Raw genomic sequence first — 27,754 nt, 5'->3', positions numbered from 1 at the left:
CTTAGGATCCTGGAAATGTAAATTATTTTAATATTTTTAAAAGCACACAGAAATCTTGATTTATTAAAAAATAAATATACATGACGCATTTATTCATGATCCTGGGGCTTTTAAGAGGTCAAACTCTTTAATGGATGTGTCAAAACAAAAACACAAAATACATGATGTGTTCTATATAGAAGCACTTTCCAGTTATAAAACACATCTCTTCAAGGCTCAAAAGGAACGAGTAGCAGTCTTGTGCTGCAGAAAGCACTGCCGGAGCTCAGCGCTGAGGCTGAGAACAAGCTGTGGGGCCTTTTCTCAGCCAGCCCCAGTCCATGACGCCGGGGCAGGAAGGCATGGTGCTTCCAAGCAAGTGCAGAATGGTCAGGTGGCTCATAGCTCTCCCAGGGGTTTCCAGTCTGAGACCATAAAGCACAAGACTGTTTTGTTCTCTCCTGTGGCTCTGACCTATGTCTGAGAGCAGGAGGCTGAGAAGGTACACACAGCAAATATTGTCACTGTAACACTGAATGGACAAGTTGATTCTGCCAGGAGCATAAGCTGTCATGACTGCCTTGGCCAGGTTTCATGAGTGACCAGGCTTGGGGGGGGGGGGGGGAGTACTTTCTGTGGCTGGATGAGCTCTCCAGAGTCATGGTACATCAACTGGGGATTCAGAAAGAGGTTTTAACCTTTGTAGCACAACATAAAAAACAAAAATCCAGTCTCATTAGTAGACAGCTGAGTTTCAATTATACCTGAAGTGTTTTTATGTTGCCAACAGGCTGGAATGTATCTGTACAGTTTAATCTGCTGTGATTTCTTTGGCTCTATTCCAATTTGATCTAGGAACTGTTCTGACACTCACAAGCCTAGTTCCCAAGCTATGTTCTTGCTGGAATTCTTAAGATGGGTGACTTTCATTCCTCACACAACGTGTCTAATCAGGGCGTGCTTCTGAATAGAAGAGGCCTTCAGCGGAAATGGCATCACCAAGGCCTACAGTTCGAACGGGGTCTTTACACACCAACACAGGTGTGAAGTGGAAAGTTATTCCCTCCCTGTGCCACTCCACCACTGGCTTATCTGGGTTCAATACAATCCTGGAACCGGATTCCAAATGGGATGTCGTAAACTCCTGAGGTGCTCTTAGAGACACTCGGTTGGTGTCTATGGTTTCTGTGGCACAGGCTTGTGTCCCAGCTACACGAGCTCCCGCAGCTACGGCTGCGAGCTGGTTGGCCCAGTGTCCGTCCACAGTTGCCAGAATGTGGTAGACCAGCGTGTGGAAATGGATCCTGGTGAGATCCGAGGCTCTGTTTTCACTCCTTCCATGTTCTTTCAAGATCCAGAAGAGGATGTCACTGACCATGCCCACATCAGGAACACCATCCCAGGAGGAGAGAGAAGCATGGGGTCCAGATGCCGACTGGCTGAGAAACAGCAGCTCCTGTTCATTCAGCCCAAGAGAAGCCACCGTGGGAAAGACCTGCTAACAGAAATAACCACAGGTCTCGTTTTGGTGGACACAACTTAGCTCCTTGAGCATCAGGGACAGCCAGTGACTACAGGGCGGGCGGGCGTCTCTGAAACCAGTTTCAGGTATTAAATCTCTAACTGCAGAGTTGCTTAACACCCTCCAGACCTCCTAGTCTTGTTATATGTCACTGTAAAAGGGCAGAAGACGAGCCACTGTGGAGGCTCTTCCCTGTGCCTTTTGCCTCTGCACACAGACCTACCACAGAGGGCTCAAGGGTGTCCGTGTTTTCTTACCCACGCACAGAACAGCACTGGAGCTTCACACAAGACTGGTAAGATTCCGGAGGGCACTCTCACCCTACATCTTTTACACTTTCTGGGTATAGCTTCATGTATTAACTAAGCTCATAAAGCGAATGACATGCCAGCCAGGAGTGAAAAGCCTGTTTAGGCCTGGCTCACTGGGACTTACCCAAACCCTCCCTAAAGGGAGGTGATCTAGGATACCCAGCACTAGGAAGTCATGCTCACCCGACATTTGTGTTTAATTGAAAGCAACTGAGTTAGGCTTTTAGTTTTTGTCTCTGGAATTTGAAAAAAAAACAAAAACAAAACAAAACAAAAAACCAACACTCATTTTAACATCCTTGCTCCAAGGGAAAAAACATGGCTCACTTAGGCCTATCATTCATATATATGTATATATGCATGCCATAGTCCTAACCCAGTAGGAGACATTATCCTTTGGATCCATTATAGCTCCCCTATACTCAGATCTGAGTGACATATCACCCACATGTCAGTTAGTGGACCTGTCAGAGCCTATAGGAGAAAACAACTTCTTTTTGAGGCCCCGGACCAGAGGCGGCCTGTGAATGGCCCATATGGTTACCTGATGCACAATACTGCTCATGAGCTCCCTGTTGGTCATACTGGCCAGCTCTAGGTGAACTGGAATACCAGTGGGGATGTCAGAAATGGCGGTCACAACCTATAAGGAGGACAGCAGTGTTATTAGGACAGAAGTCAGGCAGGAGAAAGCAAGCAGCCCAGATGTACTCAAAACACCCTTTGCATCCTCAGGAATTAGCAGTGTGGGTCCCCACCTCTAAGGCCAATAGCTGTTCATCCCAATAGAAAAACTACTCTGTAGGGAGCTACCAGAAGACACAGAACTGTCCCTGTATGTTTATGTTGTCTCCTATTCCTGGGACCTAAAGTGAGCAGTTGGCCCCAATGTATACAGACCTGCAGAAAGCACGGTGTAGCTGGTGTGAAGTGAGATGGTACAGAAAACACAAAACATAGCTACAAACCCTGCAGCTTGCAGCTACACTCAGTTAAGCACAGGACACAGAAGCTCAGGCAAGATGTCCTCAATTGCCCTACTGCTGCTACCTTGATGAAGCAGAGCCTAAGACTAGGCAGCATCAGCTAGAGGCTCGGTGGCAGGAGCCTGAAGGGAAACACCAGCTTGAGACCTGTAAGTCTGTAGCAGAGCTATTACCTCCAAGAGCCTCTTCCTCTGGAGCTCCTTGCTTTGTCCCTCCATCATGTGCAATCCAGAAAGGACCACCAGGTCAGGCTGGAACTCCTCCAGGCTAGACACAAACACCTCCAGCATATTCATGGCCCCGTTGGAGAGGTCGTGAGAGAAGATGAAGCGGTTGGCATGGGGAGCTTTAAACGGGCCCCACTCCTCCCCTAGAAAAGCCCAGTCAACACAATAGGAAGAAAAGGAAGAGGCTTTCAGTCTCCCAACTGCAGGGAACTTGCAGGTGCCTCACAGGAGCTTTGGCTCTGAGCAGGCTGGTCTGTGTCCGAGCAGACCCCTACAGTGATACAAGGTCAGCAGGGTGCTGCAGCCAGGGCAGAACTGCAGTAGATAAAAAACAAATCAAATCCTAAACCCAACTCTAATAAAGAAACAAAAACATAGTTTGAGCCTTGTGTCTTTTAAGGTCATTAGCTTCCCTTAAGTTCCAAGAACACCCTGCTGTCTGCTGAACTCAAGCATGGGTCATAAGTACAGAGCATATGACTGCCCCATACCAGCACACAAGAACATACCAGCATATCCAACAGATAGGCCAGGCTGTTCTCCCAAGAGCCACACCCTGAGTACTTTTCAGAGTGGGAAGCTAAATAGGCTGAAAACCTGAGCCTAGCTGACTGCACCCCTTCTTGGAGTCCCTGGAGATTTCTGAGCTTGTGGATCTAAGACTATTTAGCTGTTCTAATCATTTCTATGCAGAATTGCTTTGGAGTAGTGACTGTTCCCTGACAAATTAAAGTGCTATTTCCTCCCTAAATTTGTCTTTCTCCTACCCAACCCCCAAGAAGGTATCATTACTTCCTTGGCAGGGCCACTTATGTGCTCTACTGTAGGACCTGGCACAGATCCACATTGACCTGTCAGGTAGGCACTGAGCTGAGGGCAGGCCTGTGCTTCCCTCATCACACCCCACTACTTCATGATGCATCTGCCACACAGCCACAGGAATGAATGAGAAAAGAACAAGGGAATAAGAAAACAGACAGAAGACCTAAACGACTATGAGGACAAACAACCCAGCAGCCCTGCAATCAAGGCTGCACAATGGTAAAAACACACTCTCCATCCACAGAGCCAGGAAGCGCCACCCAGCTTAGCCTGGGGGAAAGAACCACACAGGTCTCACGAGCAACTGAGTGAGTTCTTCAGGGAACAGCAAGGCAAAGTAAACAAGAGAGAATGTAGAGAATTGCAACTTCCACAAGACACAGGACTAGTGGAACAGCCTGAGATGATGGAGCTCAGCCTGTAATAACAGCTAGCTGCCTTTCCTCACAAAACTCTGTATTAATTTCTTCTCTCAATTTATCAACTCAGTGAAACCTCTGTGGTGACTCCCTTGATTCCCAGATCAAAGCTGACAGAGAGCTTTTCTGGGGTGCTCTGGTGAGAGAGGAGAAGAAAATGAAAAAAAAAAAAAACAAAAACCTAAAGTTGATGGATGCTCTTGGAATTTACCAATCTAAGCTTCAGAGAAGCCAGGAACTACTGTAGTTGAAGTTGCCCCGAGGGCTACTGCCATCAGACTGTCTCTTCCTGGAGCCTGCGGTAGTGCTGCTTCACATGAGGTTAACAAAGGCCTGCTGCTTTGTCCAAGAAAATAATTAGGCATCCAAAAGTGAAATGGATCAAGCCAAGGACAGAAAAGGTTTTCGAGAAAGTTGAATGGGCTCCCTACCACAACAGAGTCAGAGCTCTGGCACGGTTCCCTCTCAACTCCCAAGTCACCATAAGAAATTAACCACAAAGCATGCAGGAGGCCTGGGTGCCTACAGAAGTAGCAGGAACAAGCCCCAGACACACACCTCAGCTCTCCAGAACTTCCAGGCAGTGGTCCTGCAGCAGCTCACATCACAAGCTTTAAATCCACTCCCAGGCTCATCTTCACTTACCTACTTCCTATTTGGGAAACTGAACTCAGCAACTCAAAGCCTGGATATTATTAAATGTCCATTCTTACTAAAACATTCTGCTTCTAATTTTAGATCTGCCCTCTACAATCCCCAGATGGTTCTAGTGTGAATCAGAGAGAATCTGGAAACAACTAATTCCTTCTGCGTTCTTGGAGATAGGGGTACTTTTCAAGAAGCATATATTGTTCCTCACGTAACAGTTAATTACTCTAGGTGAGAGTCACTGTCTGACTTGGAAGTGATTCACTAAAGAGCACTAAGTACTGCCAAAGGACACCCACTGCTGGGTGGATGCCCAGTCCTTTAACACAAATGATGTGAAACACAGGTATTAAACATTTGTCCAGGACTCAGACAGATTCTTATAACATAAAATCCACTGGGATGGGTTACTTTGGCCTCACTACCACTGGAATATTATGTAAGAGGAACAAGCATACATAATGCTACATTTCACCTCCAGGAAAAAAGCAAGCGCTCCTCTGAAAGTCTGCCAGAGGTCTGCCATCAATCGCCAGCAGCCTGGAAGGGCTGCGCCTGAAACATCCCAGACAGAATTCAGGAGAGCTGAGCAAACATTTGCTGCGCTTCTTAGCTCTTGGTAATAAAGGAAAACTTTATTATAACATTTTCATTTTTAATCGTGACAGATCTCTCCTGCAGCCTCTTTCCCTCGGTTCATGCCAGTGCTTTCTACAGATGGAAGCACTGCCTGCAATGCTGTTAGCCTATCACCCTACAGGGAGACAGTGGCTACTGTCGGCTCCTTACACCAGTGGGCTGGAAAATCTTTGGTATGGGAACCCAAACAGGAGCCTGCTAATTGACAGGGACTTCTAACACAGTCACACCATGCACTGCAGACCTTTATCAATCCTCCCACCAGGACTCAGGAACTCCTTCCACTCACATCCTCATCTTCCTTACCTGCCAGGTACTCTAAAATAAGGTGGAACTCATCCTCTTCCTGCAGTGACTCTGGTGGAACAAACACATTGTCATCAAGAAGTTCATGCAGTTTTGGGCCAATTGGACCACAAAGAAGAACCTAGAGATAAGAAGTAACATCAAGTCAGTCTCCCAGGAGATCAGTTCCCAACCCATAGAATCTACACAGTAACCAGCAGGGTGTGTTTGAGCCAATTCTATTCACTTTAGCAAGGTATCAGAATCCAACTGAATCTTCTCTTGATTTGGAGGTTTGTAGCACAGGAACTCTTCATCACCAGAGCACAGGTATCTAAGAGTATGACCACAATGTACCTAGTTTTTTGGAATGACAAAGTCCTAGTTGTTCAGTATCTATGCAATTTCAGTGGCCCACACTCAGTTACAGAGTGAATGTGTCTCCCTCAAGTTCAGACACTGAAGGCCTAACCCTGGTGTGATGCTGTTGGAACTAGAGCCTTTATGGGGACAATGATTATATAAGGTCTTAGAGGATGGAGAACCTAATGATAGTCAAAAAAGGGACCTTAACGTCTTCATGAAACTTTCATTTTGGACCTTCAAGCCTCCAAAACTTTGAGAAAGTAATTCTTTGTTTTAACACTGTTTATAGTATTTTATTATATGACAGCCATGACAGACACACAAACACACACACAGAGACACACACGTTATCAGGAGTGGGATGGGCATGTTTGTTTTCCTGAGGTGGTAGGCTAGCTATATAGTCCAGGCTGGCCTCAAACTCACCATCTGCCTGCCTCAGCCTCCTAGGTGACTGGGATGGCAAGAACACATACTTTGTGCAGTTCCTACATAGTCATTTTAAAACCCCCCTTGTGTTTTTAGGCAAAAAGACATGGGAGTGTTTGCCCAAAGCTGCCAAATAAAAATATTTGTTTGGAATCTTTACAGTATAGGAAAAGAGGACCATTTCTTTTCATCAGATGTCAGTGGCCAGTGAATTCATCTGTGAGACTGCATTCTCACTATGGTAAACTGTTACATGACCACATAGCCTTTCAAGCTGAGGGAGCATGCTTTTCTAAACACTTTGTCTTCAGCCTGAACCTGGGCTTCCTCCTGACTGTTATCTCTAGAAGCCCCTTTCTATCCTGGCTGAACCACAGTCCAGTGAAGTTTCTGTCACACCTCTTGTCTTAGTCAGGGTTTCTATTCCTGCACAAACATCATGACCAAGAAGCAAGCTGGGGAGGAAAGGGTTTATTCAGCTTACACTTCCACATTGCTGTTCATCACCAAAGGAAGTCAGGACTGGAACTCAAGCAGGTCAGGAAGCAGAAGCTGATGCAGAGGCCATGGAGGGATGTTACTTACTGGCTTGCTTCCCCTGGCTTGCTCAGCCTGCTTTCTTATACAACCCAAGACAACCAGCCCAGAGATGGTCCCAACCACAAGGGGCCCTTCCCCCTTGATCACTAATTGAGAAAATGCCTCACAGCTGGATCTCATGGAGGCACTTCCCCAACTGAAGCTCCTTTTTCTGTGATAACTCCAGCTGTGTCAAGTTGACACAAAACTAGCCAGTACACTCCTCAAGACCAAACTAACAGACTCAAAACATAAAGGAGCATTTTGAAAAAAAATCCCTAGAAATCACTACCTTTCTAGGGATTGACACACCCTACTTAGACACCTCAAAGCCATCTTCAGTGGCAAATGAGCACTAATTTGTATGCTGATTTGTACAGAGAGACAAAGCTTCTGAGTAAGAACCACACCTCCCCCTCTGCTTTCCACTTTGATGTGGATGTCTCCAGTCAGTTCTGAGAACTCTTGGTCCTGCCACTTTACTGCCTCCCCCTAACTCTTGCCTAGATTTCACTTCTGAGATAGTGAGAACCACATGCCTAAAACAACAAAAAGTAGGCCAAATGTAGGAAATGACAATTTCAAAGCACTCGGACATTAGGCAGAGTACAGTGATCCATATAAAACACAAATGAACCTGTTGAGCCCTACAAGAACATCTTACCACAAAAGACTTCCAGATGTTCAAAATCTGGAAAAATATATGACTCACTAGCAGACCTGCATCAAAGGAAATGTTATTAATAAAAGGAAGTCCTTCAGGGGAACAATTATGAGAGGAGGTGGACATATGGACTGAGAACATGAACAAAGAGCAACGAACATGGGAACTCTGAGATGTAGCTGCTGAAAAGAGGAAGACGAAGGAAAGACACAAACAGCACAGTGGAAGATTTATAACAGCTGTAACACAGATAAGGCAGTGACATAACTTCCACAACTTGTCCCCTGATCTCCATAAGTGCATGTGCATGCTGTGGCACATGCACACAAACACAGAATTAATATATATAAAAAAATATGTATATATATATAAAAACTGGGCATGGTAGTGCATGCCTTTAATCCCAGAGGCACATGAATCTGAGTTCAAGACCAGCCTGGTCTACATAATGAGTTCTAGGCCAGCCTGGGCTACACAGTGAGATCCTATCTCCAAACAAAATATATTTTACATATATAAACAAAATGTGGAAAAAATTTTTTTAAAGGAGGCAATTATTAAAATCTGGTATATTTAAAATCCTTTTGTGGCTGGCCTACAGAATGTAGCATTAAGGGAAGAGGGTTTCAACATTTTAAAGTTCTTATAGGACGTATGTTGGAGAATTGGTGTGCACTTTAAGATATAGTCACTCTGAGGGAACAGAGACCTCAAAGGCTCCTGTTGAGACTGATGAACACTCAGGGCTCAGCAGAAAAAGCAATCCCAGCCCCCGCTCCTGTAACTATGAGAAAAGTTATAGTCTTACCTGTAACTCATTTCTAGGCTAGACTAAGTCACATAGTCTGGAGCTTCCTGCCACAGCCCCCCAAAAGCCGAGAGTTAGTCAGAAATTTCCAATTCTGAGAGCTCTGAAGGCTCTTCCAGTCCCCTGCATACCCCATCATGAGATGCAAGCTCTCTCCTAATGCAGCTGCTCTCGACTTCCAGCCCATCTCCTGTAAAGGTCTTCTGAGGGTGGCTTATCAGCTCCTTCCCAGGAATCTGTCATTTTATTCTTATTAGTTCTAACCCATGGTTGTAATAAACTGTGAAATGCTGTTTTCCAGGGATACATTGTCATTGTCCTCTTGAATTCTAAGTAGCTGTGATCACCTATACAAATACTGTGCCCATTAAAGGCCTTCATTAGGGAAGAGAGATTCATTAGGCCCCAAACTCACAAGGTTCTATTCTCCCCCTCTCCAAAAGGCAGTTAATGCTCACTAGGAGAAAGATGGTGTGTGTGTGTTTCCTTGTTGGTGTATCAGCTCCATGTTCCTCTAATTAACGTCTCTCCCACACTCTTAAAAGCAACACTACTGAACTCATTGTTCTTCAGGCTGGATTTGACTGGGTTCCTTGCTTTGGTCTGTTGGTGGTCCCATGTCTGCTGGAAACAGATTTGCTTGTTTCCCTATTTATCACATGACTGTGATAAACTAAAGATAATCAATGTAAGGCTGGAGAGATGACAGGGTGGTCAGGAGCACTGAATGCTCCTCCAGAAGACCTGGGTCCAATTCTCATCACCTACATCAACCATCCGCAACTCCAGTTTCAGGAGAAATGACACCCCCTTCTCGCTTCCATGGGCATTGCACATATGTGATGTATAGACATACATGCAAGCAAAACATCCATACACATTAAAAAAAAAAGTTCAATATAAATTTTAAAGAAACTGCTGAAATACCATACCAAAACTAAAAATCATAGCTAGGAAGTCAAAGAAGGTAAAATTAGGTGGGACAAACAGAAAACAAGATTAAAAAGTAGGGCAAAAGAAACAAATGCAGGATGTCAGATTTAAATCTAACTCTATATGCAACAGTATTAGATGCAGATAACCTAAATACCTCACTGTCTCAGCTGTTATTCTATCGCTGTGAGGAGACACCATGCAAGACCAAAGCAACTCTCTTATAAAGTATTTAACTGGGGCTTATAGTTTTAGAGTTAGTTGCTGTTCTTCTCCTCCTTCACCATGCTAGAGCAGTAGCTGAGAGTTTTACATCCTGATGCAAAGGCAGCAGCAGAGAGACTTTTTAAAACCTCAAAGCCCACTCCTAGTGATACACTTCCTCCAACAAGGCCACTATTGTTCCTACAAGGCCACACCTCCTAGTCCTTTCCCAAACAGTTCCATCCCTGTTAAGTAAGCATTTGCATTCATGAGCCTATAGGGGCCATTTCATACAAACCACCATACCCACCTAAAGGCGGAGATTATGAAATTGGATAAAAAAGCAAGTCCCACTATATATCATCTACAAAAACCATATTAAATATGAATATGCAAATAGGCTATAAACACAAGGATAGAAAAGGATATCTACCATACTAATACAGCTGGAGAACAGTTAGAGATGACTCTGGCAATTTTAAGAATTGAGTATCAAAAGCCAGGCATGGTGGTGCACGCCTTTAATCCCAGCACTCTGGAGGCAGAGGCAGGCGGATTTCTGAGTTCAAAGCCAGCCTGGTCTACAGAGTGAGTTCCAGGATAGCCAGGGCTACACATAGAAACCCTATCTCGAATAACAAGAAAGAAAGAAAGAAAGAAAGAGAGAGAGAGGGAGGGAGGGAGGGAGGGAGGGAGGGAGGGAGGGAGGGAGGGAGGGGAAAAAAGGGAAAAAGGGAAAGAAAAAGGAAAGGAAAGGAGGGAAAGAAAGAAAGGAAGGAAGGAAGGAAAGAAAAGGAAAAGGAAAGAAAGGAAAAGAAGAGAAAAAGAAAAGAATTGAGCATCAATATCAGAGTTAATAGTAGATGTTATTCAAAGCTGATTAAAGAGGAAATAGACCAAGACAGGAACTGGCAGAGGGCATGGCTAGCTCTACTTGTTCCTAAAATCTTAGACACAGACAGAACAGCCCAGGAAAAAACACCTTATAGTTCTTTGCATTCTTCTAATGGCCACTCACCAAAGGACCAGGTATATATAAAGAAGAAACCTGTGGCTTATCAAACAGTAGCAATAAGTAGCAAGATGAAGAAAGAGATTTTTATTCTGCTGGGCTAGTCACCAGGAATGCCAACAGAATGGGACAAAAATAGAAACTAGTAAAAGAATGACATGTAGAGCTGGGCAGTGGTGGTGCATTCCTTTAATCCCAGCACTTGGGAGGCAGAGGCAGGTGGATTTCTGAGTTCGAGGCCAGCCTGGTCTACAAAGTGAGTTCCAGGACAGCCAGGGCTACATAGAGAAACCCTGTCTCAAAAAAACCAAAAAAAAAAAAAAAAAAAAAAAAAAAAGGCAGATCTCTAGCTCGGAGGACTCGCTCTCTGACCTCCAGAGTGAATGGCTGCATGAGGTGCATGTACGTGTCCTGTCTATGGAATCAAAAAAAAAACAAACCAAACCAGGCATACAAAACAGGGAAGAGGAAATATATCTCAATTAATTCTACTACACAATGCCATTATTATACTCATAGCAAAATAAGACATTGTAAGAAAAACACAAATCACTGTCCCCACAGAAAGTGATGTAAACATTTTAAACAAAATTTCAGTAAATGGAACCTAACTTACAAAAAACTAATGCATCATGAACACATAGTTTATCTCAGGGATGCAAAGGAGGCAGAAGCTGTAGATCTCTGAGTTCAAGCCTGGTCTACAGAGTGAGTTCCAAGACAGCCAAAGCTACAGAGAAACCCTGTTACAAAAATAAATGAATGAATAAATTAATGATTTTTTTGAAAGGAGCATCAGTGTTTAAGAAAAGACAAACTAACATTTCTTTTTAAAAGAGATGTATTGGAGAGATGGCTCAGGTGGTTAAGAGCCCTAGTTGCACATGTGCATATCACACACACACACACACACACACACACACACACACACACACACACACTGACTTTTTGCGGTGCTAAAAGATCACACCCACAGCTTTGCATATGCCAGGTAAGCACCACATCTTTTCATCTTTTTAAAAGGCACTCCTCTCTTCTGCCACCTGACTTCACTTTCACCACTGCACTAACTTGGCCTTTACTAGACTTCCCAGGTCTCCTTCTAAGAAACAAAGTACAGTTCTAAAGCTAGACTTACATGGGTTCAAATCATAGGTCTAGGTAACACTAGACAACGTAACCTTGAACTGTTGGACTTCTGTGCACCTCACTTTTCTATATCCAAGGGGGACAGTAAAAGGAGGACTGCCCTTGCAGGCACTATGAGGATTAAATGAATGTCTGTATGTCTCTGTTTCTGTGTATAGCACTCCACACAATGCCCAGCTATATAAGAAGTATGTTTGTGTTAGCTCTTTATCACTACCTCTGTAGAATCAAGTTCGTAATCTTGGTAGTTCTTGGGAAATACTTAGTCCATACTGGGCAAGTTAAACTGAATTCCTGAGAGAACAGTATAGGTAGTCACTCCAAAGTGTAGTGTTTCCATTATAGTTCTGCTAACCTGCTTAGGTGAAATCTGAGTTCCAGTTTGTATTAGTGTGAATGTCTCTAGGTCTTCATTTTCTTATGTAGAAAGCAAAGACAGTCCCATCAATAGCAGAATTAACTAGCATCACAAGACTGCTGACGAATCAATCTACATATGGTAAATACCCAAACAGCCTTAGTTATTTACTATTATCATTCACTAACACAATATTGCTTTCTAAACAGATGCCCAGGTGACCCACAGACTGAATTAAGGAACCAAGACCCACTCTTGCTCTGAACATTAAGAAAACAAAAGTTGAAAGATGTTTTAATTTGAAAATGAGACTTACCTTTAAGTCTGTGTTGGCAGCAAACCTCTGTCCAATTAAAGCAGCATTTCCTCCTACATAATGCTGTAAGACAGTTCAAGGTTATCAGCATTCAAAGTGTACAACCCAAGTTTAATCATTTCTTAGGGTAAAAATATAGCCCATTTCTATCCCATTTTTTTTTTACTTTAGTTTGAGATTTACTTTACGTTTATGGGTGTCTTGCCCATGTATGAGTCTGTGCGCATCACATGTTTGCAGTACTTGAGGAAGCCAGAGGAGGGCACTGGATCCACCGGAACTGTGAGCCTCCATATGCTGCTGGGAACTACACCCTGGTCCTCTGAAAGAGGTGTCAGTGCTCTTAACTGCTGAGCCATCTAAAGCCCCCCACTAAAATATTTTGATTTTTCTTTTTTTTTTCCTGGCTTTTTGAGACAGAGTTTCGCGTAGCTCAGACCAGCCTCAAGCTCACTGTGTAGCTGAGTATAACCCTAAACTTATGATCCTCCTGTCTCTACTTCCCATGGGCAGAGATCACAGGTGTCTACCACCAGATTAGTTTAATCAAAATGCTCTGAGGTGACTTGATAAGAGCTGTTCAGGCTGAGTGAGCGTAGAAATGATCTCTACCTGCTCGGAACAACCACACCCCACTGTGGACCACAGCAATCAGTACTGTAGCATAAAAACCTAGAGTTCTCCACGCTAATGAGGTGTCTAGACAGGACACCTTCCTGGGCATTCTTTCCAGCAAAATGTATTTAATCCCTGGTTCACCCTGAGGCGTATGCATGTATTCACATCCACCATCAAATAAAGCAGTTGGAACAAGCAAGGACTGTCTCTCAGTCATTGGAGGTGGGGGGATGGTGTAGCTTCAGGCCTTCTTTGTAAAGAGCCTCGCTTAAATCTCCTGGAGAAAGCCTTCTCTCTTCTTGCCCCTCCATATTCTTGGTCATCAAGACTGTGTTCCACCCCCGTCCTGGGCTCTGCCTTCCCCTTTCTGCTTGGTAAGTGGGCATATTTAAGGAAAGTGTGGACCAAGGACCCTTGCTCCCAACTCCCATTGGAAGGCCAGCAGCACCTGGGTACACAGGACTCTGCTGTTTCCCACCTCCAGAAAACACAGACTGAGGACCCCCCCACCCCCCATTACGGACTTCCTTCTGCCCCCCCTGAGCAGCAAGCGGCAGCACTCAGGGCTCCCCAGCAGTGAGGCAGACACGCAGCCTGGCAAAACAGAAACAAAGCCAGGCTTAGTGGTCTTTTAACCAAGCATTCAAAGAGCAGAAGCAGAGTTCAAGGACAGCCAGTTCTGCAAAGCAAGCTCTAGGACAGCCAGGGCTACACAGAGACCTCATCTCAGAGCAAAACAAAACAAAACAAAACAAACAGACAAGGGATAATAAAGAAAGGTGAAGAAAATAAAAAAGAAGGGTGAAGAAAATAAATATGAAAATTAGTATAGCTGTTTGAGATAGATAAAGTTTGGCCCTGAGCTTCCAGGCAGCTAAAACAGACAACAGAAAACACAAAAAGTATGACCCGACCACACACTATGCCATTCTCCTCAACACCATTCAATACATGAACATATTCTTTTCTAGGTGCTGGGTTCGAGCTTAGGGCCTAGGAATGCTAGGCAAATGCTTTTAGCTGCATCCTCAGTCCTAAAATACAACTAGGTGTTTTTTATTGTTTAATTTGTTAATTCCTCTGCCTATTGAGTGCTGGGATTAGGAGCATGCATCATCATTCTGGGCTCTAAAGGGTAACTTCTTTTTGTGGGGGCTTGGGCGTAGAGAAGTGGTTGACACAGGGTTTTGCAATGTAGCTTAGGTTGGCTTTAAATTCATAGCAGGGCTAGAGAGATGGCTTAGCGGTTAAGAGCTCTTCCACAGGTGCTAAATAAATTCAATTCTCAACAACCACATGGCGACTCACAACAACCTGTAATGGGGCTCAATGTTCTCTTCTGGTGTGTCTGAAGACAATGACAGTGTGCTCACATATATTAAAAAAAAAAAAACCTAAATAAATAAGCAAATTCATACCAATCCTACCAATCCTCCTGCATTGCATCCCAAAGTGCTGAGATTACAGGCACAAACCAACATGCCTAGTTGATTATAGTAATCATAATCAACTTACAATGTAACTTTAAAAGAATGTATTTTAACTCAATGTCCATAATACAAGTAACCTTTATTTTGCTTGATTCCAATAAATTCCAGCTATGAGCATTTAATTAAATGATACTAGTTTCTCCAACAATCCAGGCTAATTTCAGCTTCTATGGTAAGTATATATAATTGCATAAAGTACAAACTGCTCTTAGGCTTTCCAGTTTACAAATTACCTTATCAATAAAAGATGTGCATTATCAATAATGAATCTCACCATCTCTTTGTATTCTTTACCTGTCACTCACTTTAGGACTAGACAGCAATACATGTTGCTATGCTGCCTGTTTCCCACTGTCAGATCCACAGAAGATTTACAACAAGGATTGAATGATCTGAAGGAGGAAATGCCAACAAAGAGGGCTGTGTAATAAAGGACAAAAAGTGCCAGTGTGTGAACGGACACAGGTGAGACTAGCAGCAGCATCACTGAGCGAGGGCAGACACTCACTGTTCATGAGGCGTAAGAGGGTGTTCAGAGCCTCTCTCGCTTTCAGCCCATGCTTTCTCTTCCACCCATACTCTCCCATGTCCTGACCTTTCACCCTTGCTTGCAGCTCTCCCAGTGAGCCTTCTTCTCAGTTCCTGGGCCTTTGACTAGGACACCCTCCCTTCTATATTGGGTATGGCTCTGAATCCTTTCCAACAATGTGTGATTCTGTCCCTGCTCCCTTTCCCTATTGACATCTTAGCTTCCAAAATGGTCTTCCCTGGCAGGATTATAGATCTCTTTCCATCCAACCTCAACAGCCTCTAACGGCTCCAACTCTTGGGTGATAAATATCTGGGGCACAACTGGCTCCTCAGGGCAGTGATCACTTTGTTCTTAGAATATTTCTAAGTAAATGAGTTTTGAGAAAGGATGAAAGCAACACACTGATGGCTTGAAAACACCATAGAGCAACTCCTGCTCTCCCCACGCTGCAGTTCTCATCTAGAAGGCAGACAATTCCATCTGTACTCCATGATGCTAAGCATGGATCTGGGTGCCTTGGAAACCCAAGCAACAGTCAGGACAGTTGCTGCTCTATTCTGAAGGTTCAGAAGCCTGAGACGCTCCCCTGAGCAACACTCCACCTTCCTGTCCTTAACCCATGCAAAGACTAAACAACTTACTTTATTCTAGATGCTGGCTGCCACTCTCATCCTACACTCTGGGCCAATCAATTTCTTGTTTAGGCAGGACAGGGTTAGCTTTCTTCATAACAATTTACAACTTTCTGTGATATGTAGCTTAAATTTGGCCCACATGTAAATGTACTCTTTTCCTTAACTAGAATGAATAGAGGGTTTTACTAAGAAACGTGGGGGAAATGTTAGGATATGCACAAAACGGACACAGGGCCTTCTTCACAGGTTGGCTTATCTGTTGGTTATCAGGCAACCAGCCTTACAAATGATAGTAATCTCAAACAGTGCCAAACTGAGGCATCAGAAGAAAGTAAGCAAGACATTTTTACAATGTTTAGAAAAACCATTCTATAGGATTCTCCCTACCTCTATCAAAACAGAAGAGACATAAAGCAAACTAGTTTAAGTACCAGGATCATACAGACTGACAGACTTACTATACCACAACTAAGGTCCTCTCCTTAGTTGTCTTGCTGCTGAGCTTAGCTGTCAGGATGACAAATTACTGTCCCCTTTAGAAACTGGACTGGATAATATCTGGCCCATTTCTAATATTCAAGCTGGCCATACCAAAGGACAAAAGAGATTTAAATCTCAAAAGTCATCAAAGTAAAAGTGGTCACCAAGGTTTGCCTGGGACTGGTACTAATCTAAAATGTCTTAACAACTTCCTTAGCTTCTAGGGGTTTGACCTGGTGCTGCTATGTATTCAAATGCTAAGTCCTGGCCCCCAAGGCCTGGCTGCCCCCATGCCCGAGATCCTCACATACACCAAATAGCTGTGTAGCCTTGCTCCCCACCTAAATTGGTCAATAAAAGGCTAAAGTCTGTGATTGGGTGGTAGATAGAAGTAGGCGGGTTCCAGTTATCTGGCTGGGGGTTCCAGGTAAAGAAAGGAGACAGAGAGGAGGAAGCTCCCATGAAAGAAGAGAGACCGTGAGCATGTGGCCAAACAGCGAGTAACAAGGAACATATGGCTGGGGTGTAAGTTAGAATAGCTCCGAAATTTGTTCAATCTAGGCTTCCAGCTTGTTAATAAAATACCTGGTTTGTATGTCTTTTATATGGGCTAGAGAGAATTTTTAATTCCTTTTACACAAGCTGAACTACAGGCTCTAATTTCTGTAAGACCTTTCTTTTGTATAAAAGGAAGAGCTACGGTTGGGTCTCCAACTCTAGTACTGACTTTTCTACCACATGTTGTGGGTCTACCATGCAGGATCCAGGCTTTTGTTTATAATTACAGGTGAGTTAGGGACCACTAAAGTTCCCGTCTAGTATGTTCTGCTCTATAGACAAGTGGTTCTCAAAACAAGGTCTTCAATCTAATAGTGTTAAACCAAGAAACTTGCTAGAAAGGTAAACTCTAGGCTTCTTCAGACTGAACAGGACCTTAGAGCAGCAAGAGAATTTCTTTAGCAGCTCCCATTGCCTCCCACCTTCCCATAAGAACTACCAATCTAGGCAGCAGACATCAAACACAGAGGTTTTGCTACCATCCTCTTCCCCATAGGAAACACAGGAGTGTCTAAGATATTTTGGCCATCACAAGTAGGGAACAGAGCCTTGCACTCAGTGGCCCAAAGCAAAAGACTGCTAATAATTCTGTAACACATAGGACAGACAGCCTTTCTCACAGAGCATTAGCTACTCTAAAACGTCAGGAGCCTCACCCCCTTGAAACACCCCGATCTGGACAAACAGAACAGAGGTGGGGATACTCCCAACCCCCTCCCACGGGGATTTTGATCTAGACCTCTGTGGGTTTACCTTTTTTCTCCAACTTAGATAGGACTCAGCCATACTAAGATTACTGCAAACAGCCTGGCATGTTGGCAAAGCAGAGGCGGACAGGTCTCTGAGAGTTCAAGATCAGCCTGGTCTACAAAGCAAGTTCTAGGACAGCCAGGGCTATTACACAGAAAAACTGTCTCAAACCAAACCAAACCAAACCAATACTGTTAATATATACTTAAACCAAGAGCAGAGATGCTTCCAATCTTTAGCCTGGCAACAAAAAGGGGGGCAGCAGGTTATTGGGGGACTAATAGAGTCTGGGAACTCCCTATGTGGATCAGGCTAGCCTTGAACCTGTGGTAACCTTTGGTCTCCCCAATAAGGTGCTGGAATTGTAGGTGTGGGCAGAACATTCGCTGTCTTTTCATTTTTACTGGTCATCTGTACATTTTCTTTTTGTAAAATATACAGAAGGTATATGAAGTATCTAAGGCATAGACACAGAAAAGTGCATACAGGTTAAAATAGTACTCATGCGATGACCAGGTCAAGAAATACAGAACAGAAATCTGAGTAAAAACAGTAAAATTAATGACATGCCCAACACAAAATTTTACAAAAAGGATAAACCCCACAGAATTGGATCACCATCTCAATGTATACGGGAAGAGAAAGCTACTTCTAAGAACTCTGTAAAATGGCTCTCCCCCACCCACTTACCCACTGCACTCTTAACATAGTTTGTATCACTGGTGAGTGGGACAGACCTGAGCTCCTGGAAACTCAGATGCAGCCTGGGCAATGTCATGAAAGGTCTCTTTATCACTGAAGAAGCGCTCAGCAGCGGCTCCCTTCCCCATGAAGTAGAGGAAGGCTTCTTCCAGATCACTTCTCGAGTGTAGAATAGCATGATCTTTTCCACTCCCAGGACTGAGGCCGAGGGCCTGCAGGAGTTTCACGCCAGAGATTACCACATCCACACAGGCGTTGACTCTAGAAGAATAGAAAAGATAAAAGGAAGCTGAAATACAGGGGCAGCAACTCTGGTTTTAGCTATAGAGACTAGCTTGGAAGAACTGCACTCACACAGCAAATAGCTGGCATAGGTTTGACACCAGAGCAACAAAGCAAACACCATATAGCTAAAGAATAATTTTATCTGGAACTCGTTTCAAGAGTCTGGCAAACTTTTCTTGTCAGTTACAAACTCAGAACAACAATATCAATAGTAACAAAAATGAATTTATGAAAAGCTGGAGTTATGTAGTTTGGATGCAAGTCACTTTAATCTCTGAATCTGTTTCCTTGTCTATAAAATGGCAACAGTATAAGGTAACTTACAGTAAAGACTTAATAAATTAATGTATGTTTTAAGGTACAAAATAAAGTTCTTGTCAAAAGATACTTTCCCTCCAAAGACAAGAAAGGACATTGGTCAGAATGAACTAACTACTAAAACCTCTGAGCTGAAGCTGCATCTTGAAACTGAGTGAGTGTGGCTTTGAAGATTTGGGCATGCCTGTGGCCTTGTATCAGCTTGGTACTTGACAGGTGTTCACAGAACTAGTCTGTGCACTTCAAATGGCTGGTGAGAAACCAGTACACCATCACGGGCTTGATTGTATGAAGTTATAAAGCCTCATCAACATAGCAAGTTCTTGTTTCAAAATTTAAAAACAAAACAAAACAAAACAAAAAAACCCACCAGATGTGTTGGCTCATGCCTATAATTCCAGGACCCTCAACACACACACACACACACCTAAAATTTACAGAAAAAAATGTTAGTGCCATCTACTTATGGGCAGATACCAGAGTAATTATCCATGTGTACTTGTCACATCCTGTTATCAGTGAAAGACTCTTCCTCTGAACCTAACAGCAACATTCAACATCAACAGGCACACTGTCTAATCTTCACTGTGAAGAGGAAACGGAAGGAAAGAAACTAACAGAGTACAGTACAAATTATGTGCCTTGACAGGAGAGTAGAATTTCAAAAAGTATAAATGGCTGTGTAATGTATAATATGGAGAACACACACACACACACACACACACACACACACACACACACACAGGAACAACCACGGAACAGACAGGTTAGATAGCAAGCATCTTCCTGCGGGGTCAGAAAAAGCACTGGAAGCCCCTAGCTTACTGGTCTACTGCAGACTTGGATGGAAGCAGAGTTCTTCCTCCTAACCTGAAGCACCTCAAAGAAGAGAACACTTTCTCATCACTTACCCCATTGCATCCCCTGCAAAATGTTCCCTAAGGTTCCTTCTAGCATTAGCACTTTCTCTTCCTCACATATGACAAGAACTAATCGTAATTACAAGATGTCCGGCGGAAGAGACTCAAGGGCTGGGGAAGCTATGCCCTGGATGGTGCCTCTTTCTGAGGCACTGAAGTTGGGAAGACATCTTCAGATAAGGAACACAAAGTCAGAAAACTAATTGAGATCAGTAATTAGTAACTAGTCATCATGGCTCCAGCTGAGAAAAGCTACAGTACAGACTAACGTTCCAAAAGCCTGACTGGAGCAGCTTAATTCAAAGGTAGATTCATCTGATACTAAATTCTGGGCATGGGGCACAGAAAGCAAAACCGTGGGTGAAAGAACCTTGTCTTAGGACACAACATGAATGGTGATCTAGAGTGGAGAACTCGGAGGAAGAGAACAATGCTCAGGGCAAACAGAATCGTTGTGAATGTGAGGGCTTCATTTTATCCTATAAGAAGCAATAGGTACCAGGCTCCAATTCAGAAGCAGGGAGGAGTTACACTCCTAGAAAGCCAAGGTGTGGTCCACTGAAGCACTGACATCTCAAAAACATCTAGCCTGATCCTAACTCCAGCCTCATTCTCGGAAGCCATTTCATCTGAAATCCCACAAGAACATGTAGTTCCATCCACTCAAGTCTAGCTAGAGTAACTGCCTTTACCATCTGCTCTCTGTCCCTAAACTATGGTAATTCTGGGGGCTGAACGTGAATGCAGAAGTGGGAAAGACCAGTCTTACGTTGTACTTCCAACACCATGGCTGTGTGACCACAGGGAACCAATATTTCTGAGACACTTAACATCTGTGGTGCTGGTAATACGTGGAACCACCTGCTTCATAAAGTTGCTCCTCCTCACATGGAGGGCCTGCTTCCCTTAACTGCCCTGCCTGCCTACCCTCCAGTACCACTGCCAATGGTTTGCTTCTTCCCGCCCTTTTACCGGAGTCCTACAAATTTCTCTCTACCAGAGAGAGTCAGGGTGTCCAGACACAGCCTGCCTTACTGATTACACCAAATTTTGTGTTTTGAGTGAGAAATGAATCAGTGTGTCAAACTATAATCCACTGTCACTCCAAAATTAAATTCTGGTACATTTGTTCTCCCCACCCCATGCCTTTACCCTTCAAAAGATGCCGAGAAGTTAGAACAGGTTAAAATGGCTGCTCAAAAATCTACTTTTCCATTATCAGATATTCTCAACAAGAAACTTAGTGGCATTTGCCTGTTCACAAATCTTCACAGCTCTTTTCCATTACTAACTGAATCAAAAGACCTTCAAAGATTCCCTCTTAGCAATCTCATTCTCACTGTCTTGCTACTGTATTCCAGGATGGCCCCAATCCTACACTCTTCCTGTGAAGAGAGAATATAACGTGTACTGTAAGGATGCATCGCTTGTCAGTAAACAAGCCTATGGCCTATAGGGAAAGGTAGAACAGAAGGTAGGACAACTGGTGGAGAGAAAGGGTTTGAGGAATGGAGGCAGATTTGCAGAAGGTAGGACAACTGATAGGGAGAAAGGGTTTGGGGGATGGAGGCAGGTTTGGAAGATTTGCCAAGAATCATGGAGAACAGAATTGTTAGAGCTGAAGAGAGGTAACCAGCTTTGTGGCAGAACTTAGATTAGAACAGGATATTAATTTATGAGCTAGTTGGAGAATAAACCAAAGCTTATGGCCAAGGTGTTCATAAATAAATTTTGAGTCTCAGAGTCATTATTTTGGGAGCTTGGGGCCAGGAGGAAAACCATACACATTTACATTCCTGCCTCAGCTTCAAGAGCTGGAACTGCAGGCGTGCACCACACTTGACTCTGCATTATTTCTTTATCATGGACTCTGGCCAAACTGTAAACTTCCCCATATTCAGTTCTTCAGTAGATGTATCTGGTCCCTTGACCTGAAGAAACCTTTTTGTTCCCTCTATTTCTACCATACAAGTTAACTATGGAAAATAGTTCCTATGATAGTCTCAACAAGGTGTCCCATCTACATGGTCTTGTTATCATGTAATTTTGATATTCCTTCCACCAAGGAGTGATCCATGTGCCCTCTCAGTAAAACCTGGTAAACTAGACTCTGGGAAATCTGATCCTATGGTTAAATCAAGAAACATAAGGCAAATATCTGCTCTCTTTGGACACTCTCCTAGCTTAGTCTCTGCTGTGAGAAATGAACAGCTAGAAGACACTTCCTGTAGGTGGAAATCCTCAGTGGGCGTCCCAGCCTTGATCAATCTTAATGATACATCTAGTCCCAGCCGCCATCCTACTACATACAACTCCAAGCTACCACTGCTCAGCTGAACTCAATCATAACTTAGATCATGAAATATGACTGTTCTGCATCACTAAGTGTTGGGGTGATTTATTACTACATAAATAGAAAATGGAACATCATCTTCTTGGAGCTTTTTCTACTGCCCCATCCTGAGAGGAATGAGTCATTCATTGGAATAGCTGACTGCCTTGCTCTTATTGGTAGCTGAACACGGACAGCACTTTTCACAACTGCTATAGACAATGTATCTCCCCTACCTCACCTCAAACTCTTGCATGGGAACCCTGTGGTGGTTTCAATGAGGATGCTCCCTATTGGTTCATCTATTCGAATGTTTTCTCCCCAGTTCGTGTAACTGTTTGTGAAGGATTAGGTGTAGCCTTCTTGGAAGAAGTTTCAGTGGGGGTGGGCTTTGAAGTTTCAAAAGCCCACGCCCTTTCCAGTTAGCTACGCTACTCCTACTTTTGAATAAGGATATACACTCTCAGCTACTGCTCCAGTATCATGCCTGCCGTCACGTTCCCTGTCATGATGGTCATGGACTCATCCTCCAAAACTGTAAGCCCCCAATAAACTCTTTCTTCTACAAGTTGCTTTAGCTGTAGTTTTGTTATGGCAATAGAAAAGTAACTAAGACAAACGCCAATCCCCACTGTGACTGTATCTGGACTTAGGGTCTTTCAGGGAGCAATTAAGGTTAAGTAGGTGGCCCCTAATCCAACAGGAATGGTGTCCATATAAGAGAAAAAGACATCACTCTGGAGAACTATACAGTAAAAGGCATGTGAGAGCACGAGAAGCTGACTGGCTCCAAGGTAGGAAGAAAGAAGAAAGGCACCCCCAGCATCAGCTTCCTTAGAAATCACCCTGGCACCTTGATCTGGAACTATCGGTCTCCAGTCACAGAAAGTTTATGTTGTTCTAAGCAACTAGTGTGAGTTATTCTGTTGTAGCTGCTCAAGCTGCTTCCAAAAAAATGCAGCACAGACCTGACTTCTTCCATACATATGCCCTCAGAGCCCAGCACACACCTGACATAGCTCCAAGAAAGATGATCAAGAACCTGATAAAGCCAGGTCTTTAAGCCCAGCACCAGGGAGGCAGAAGCAGCTGGTCCTTAGAGTTCGAGGTCAGCCTGGTCTACAGAGTGAGTTCCAGGAGAGCCTGGACTACACAGAGAAGCCCTGTCTTAAAGAAGAATAATTTAAAAATAAAACTAAACTAAAAAGACAAGAGAAAGAAAGAAAAAGGAAGCAAACAGATCAGATAATGATCTATGTTCTAATGATCTACTTACGTTCCAGACCAGCCAAGGAGGCTGTAGTTCAAAAAGGAACAACAGAAGCAACATTTAAAAAAAAAAAAAAAAAACCAACTCTAACCTAAAGAAAAACATACTAAAAAACTCGCTGATGCATAGTGCCCTTGACAAGACAAGAAAGCCAAGCCTAACTGGAAGAGGGACTAAGGTTAGTGTAAAAAAAATTGGATACATTTCTGTGAGTTTCACAAAGAAAGGAGATACTGTGATTTGAGAGAACCTTAAAAATATGAACTATCACTTAGTATGGGGAAGAAGGTAGTTTCGAGAAGGGCGTGCTAAACGCGAAAGGCGCAGAGTTCTGGTAAGGAATCCTTAACAAAAAATGTTGAATATGAAAATGAGCAGTCTTAGTAGAGTGGTCTTCAGACCGGATGACGTAAAGTCAACAGCTAGAGACAGAAGCATTTAGCTTTAAGTACGTTAGGAAGAGTGCTAAAAAAATAGGAAAACCATCGTGGCCACCTGAGAACAGTCGGCAAAAAAGGGCTGGAAGACAGACAACAGAGTAACCTCAAAAATTACAAGTGACAGGCTGAGTTGAATTTCTAAGAAGCTATGAGAGCTGCTTTTACAGGGAGCAGGGCCAACCGGGTGGAAATATGCTGACTATCCCTGCAGCGATGACGGAAAAAGGCTCGTCTCACGCGTCCGACACTTTCGCCCAGAGGGCAACCCAGACACCACCGAGTCCCGGGCGGACCCCGGAGCGCGCGCACTTCCCGGGGAGGCCCAGAGCCGCAGGCAGGCCCCGCAGGCACTCACCCCACAGCCACGCGGCGCCAGCGCCGGGCGGGCTGCGCGATGAGGGCGTCCCAAGCGGCTGCCAGCCGGCTCTCCGGGGACAGAGGTCCCACGGGCACTGGCGCGGGTCCCAGCCTCAGGGAGCTCCAGAGCGAGCGCAGCGCCGTGCCCGGCAGCTCCGGCTCCAGCAGGAACACGCAGCCCACGGCCAGCGCCAGGAAGCCGGCGCACGCAGAGCCGCGCCACAGCGCCATGTGCACACACCGCCGCACCGGTGGCTACAGGATCCTTTCTCGGCTCGCGCCTCCTCCCAGCTGGGCGCGTGCTGACGTAGACGTGCGTAACGTCACACCCGCGCGCCACAGGCTCTTCCTCCCGATGGGCGGAGCTACGACGGAACTGCAGCCCCAGTTATGGGTGGAGCTATGGGTGGGCTGGAGGCGGGACGACGACAGGGCTGGCGTTGGGGGTTCGCTCTGTTTAAGTCTTGGCGCTGGCGCTGGGCGACGCTGTTGTGCGATTCTGTCCTTGGATGAACAAAGGCAGTAGTGTGGTTCCCAATCCGTACACGTCTTCCCGATATTCACTGATAGCCTGAGATAGAGTGTGTGTGTGTCCGGGGTGGGGGCGAGAGAATACTTTTACTTCCCTAGTAAGATAAGACATGCAGATAACGAAGAAGCAGCAAACCTCGCGATTAGAGTAGTCGGTCTCCCATTGACAACGAGCCACGCTGTTGTCTCTTAATCCGTCCCTCCGCCAGTGTTTGACCTCCATGGTTTTACTAGGCCGGTTCCTTTCTAAGTCTGGTGCAGTGGCGAGGCGGAGGGTGCACGACGATGGGAAGGGCTTCCCGCGAGAGGAATCTGCTCAGACCCTAGTGGTGCTGGGCACGGGGAGTCCACCTCTTGAGATTTTCAGCTAGTCAAAGGCTTCCGCTAAGACTGAAGCGATCTTGTTCAATCTAGAGATCAGATTTAACACTCAGACCCCTTAGATAACCCTTTCGGAGGTGGTGTTCCTTTGAACAACCCCAGAGTAAGCCGCAAAGGGATACAATCATGTGTACAGTATGGAAGGACTATAGACTCGAGTTTTTAAATCCTGGTTTAGTTGTTCCGGGTGATACTACAGAAATCCAGCCCTTCCTCCTTTGATGTGACGGTTCTATGTGAGAGGGTAGGTTAAGAGGCAGGAAAGCTAGGCTTGATGTCCAGTTCATTCTCAGCCTCATCTAGCCTGGCCTATTTCTATTTTGCTAGTTCTGCTAGCTCCTGACCAATTTTCTACTCTGTCTATAATTTTTGAACTTGTTAATAGAAATGTGTTTCCCTGGCTTTGATCTTGGACGTTATCTCCCACCCCCACCCCCAGTATCCAAAGTGTTTCTGTTATGGCTCTCAGCTGTTAACTGGCCAGAGACTGGTTACTAGCCCAGACTAGCCTCAAGTTCACTGCGTTGTCAAGGGTGACTTTGAACTTTTTTTAAAAAGATTTATTAATTTATTATATGTAAGTACACTGTAGCTGTCCCCAGACACTTTTTTCTTCTCGCTCAGACCCCCGGAGCAGTCAGCGTTCTTAACCGCTGAGCTATCTCTCCAGCCCCAACTTTGAACTTCTGATCCTCTTCCCTCTAGCTCCTGGAATTACAAATGTGTATCTCTGTGTCTGGTGCTCAGGGAGGAAGGGAAGGTCTTATACCTTCTAGACAGACACTTTACAGAGTGTCTGTAAACAGAAGCATTTTTTGCCTCTGTTTACTGAGAACCAGTACCAGGTGTCTGTGATTAATTGATTTGGGAGGTGGACTGGCAAAGTCACATGTGTTTGAAGGTTGGCTAAAGCCCATTAAATATAAATTCCCAAGATCAGTTTTGGGAGGAGCGGAGGCAGCTGAACTATAAGAACACACTCATCTGGGAAGATGAGGGGACGACTCCCCATCAGTGTGGAGATCCCTTGCAAAGCTGTTGCTGAGTCTTTCCAGGCTTGCAAAACCTTTTGTTGTTTAGTCTTAGAGGCTAACTAGCAAGAGCTGGAGCAAGTTAAATCTAAGTTTATTTCTCATGTAAAAGTACAGCTGTGGTGTGGGTGACTCTGTGGCCTGTGCTAGCAAGCTGGATCTCGTCGGGTAGTTTTGGGGGGATGATCTGGGCCTCTTCCTCATTGGGTCAGTCAATGTGAGTTTGTATTGGGGAAGATAAGGAGATGAGAGATGACTCCAATTCCAGCTGCAAATTAAGAAATCCAGAGCTCCCGGAGGGGAACGAGAGACAGCAGCAACACCTCACAGAGCCTGGTGAGACTTCTGACCCCATACACAGTCCCAGCAGTCTTGATGTCCTCTCCCAGTTTATCAGGGCGCAGGGAACTACAGTCCTTCTTGAACTGATTCCTTAATGAACAGCAGTCATTTCAGATTATCTGTTTGGCATCTGGAATGTTTTACTAGCCAGTTGCTTTTCTAGGGGACAATTATGCAGAGCAGTCCTGAGTAAGCAGACAAGGCTTCATTGCCTGAGTGAAACAAAAAAAGAAAGGAAGAAAGAGAGAGAGAGAGAGAGAGAGAGAACAAGGGAGTGAGCAGCAGGAGCCTCATGACTACCCCTCCCCCAACCCAAATTACTTCCAGACATGGCCTTTGCTATTGGTTTTCTCTCCTAGGACCTTAAAATGAGAGAGCGAAAAAGCAATTTCATTCCAGAGAATTCAGAGAGCAGCACAGGCCCCAGGTGTTCCACCCAAGACCCTGACCCAGAAGGCTATAAAAGCACATCTAGGATTTAAACAGGAAATAGCAGAGCCCATCAGAACACCAATCCACATCACCCCACTCCCACCCCCATGATCTGAAAGGTTTTGAGGGGCAAGTTTGCTTCTACTTTGGAGCAAAAGGCCCCTGTGTTGGCTGGGTTAACCTTTTCCACAGCTCAGGGTCTCTGAGGTCTCGTCCAAGCAGCTTTCTAGATACTGCCCTCTAATCAGGTGTTTGCTGATGCCAGGAGCCCTGCCAGCCAAGATAAGAACAGAACTTTAAAGGTCAAAAAAAAAAAAAAAAAAAAAAAAAAAAAAACCAAAAAAACACAACCACAAAACAAAACCTCCAAAGAGACAAGACGGGGAAGAAAGAATCTCAAGACTGTCTCTTCAAAAACAAGGTCTGTGTCCTGGGCAATGAGTGCCCTCCTCCCTGTCTGGCACTAATAGAGCCCTAGAAGGGCTCAGGAGATGGGGTGAGGCAGGGGCATAGCTGGTCTGTCAGCAGCAGAGACGGATGAAGGGCAAGGACGTTCCTTGATGGTAACAGGATTCTGCGCTTAGACTGGGAATGGCATCTTCTCATCTTGGGAGATGAGGCACTGGCCCAGGACTTTCACTTTGGGATGAATTACATTGGATGGGAAAGGGCTGAGCCTGGAAAACCAGAGGCT

The 27,754-nt window shown here is 44.6% G+C and overlaps 1 protein-coding gene across 2 annotated transcripts; it reads right to left on the bottom strand.

Moving 5' to 3' along the window:
- Positions 1-7: 7 nt before the first annotated feature.
- On the bottom strand, positions 8-24,636 carry Adpgk (ADP-dependent glucokinase). 2 transcript variants are annotated; one of them, NM_028121.2, is made up of 7 exons: positions 24,342-24,636; positions 18,457-18,682; positions 12,657-12,719; positions 5,860-5,980; positions 2,972-3,168; positions 2,357-2,455; positions 8-1,477 (listed from the first exon to the last, which is right to left on the bottom strand). In NM_028121.2, the coding sequence occupies exons 1-7, from the start codon at positions 24,572-24,574 to the stop codon at positions 926-928; spliced, it is 1,491 nt and encodes a 496-aa protein (NP_082397.1). In that variant the 5' UTR covers positions 24,575-24,636; the 3' UTR covers positions 8-925. The 2 variants fall into 2 exon arrangements, with proteins under 2 accessions (NP_082397.1, NP_001346211.1); NM_001359282.1 differs by having other exon boundaries at positions 8-1,474.
- Between the last annotated feature and the right edge of the window lie 3,118 nt (positions 24,637-27,754).

Source organism: Mus musculus, chromosome 9, assembly GCF_000001635.26.
Source record: "Mus musculus strain C57BL/6J chromosome 9, GRCm38.p6 C57BL/6J".
Lineage (NCBI taxonomy): Eukaryota > Metazoa > Chordata > Mammalia > Rodentia > Muridae > Mus > Mus musculus.
The sequence above is the reverse complement of the archived record's forward strand: the minus strand, read 5'-3'. Positions and strand labels throughout refer to the sequence as shown.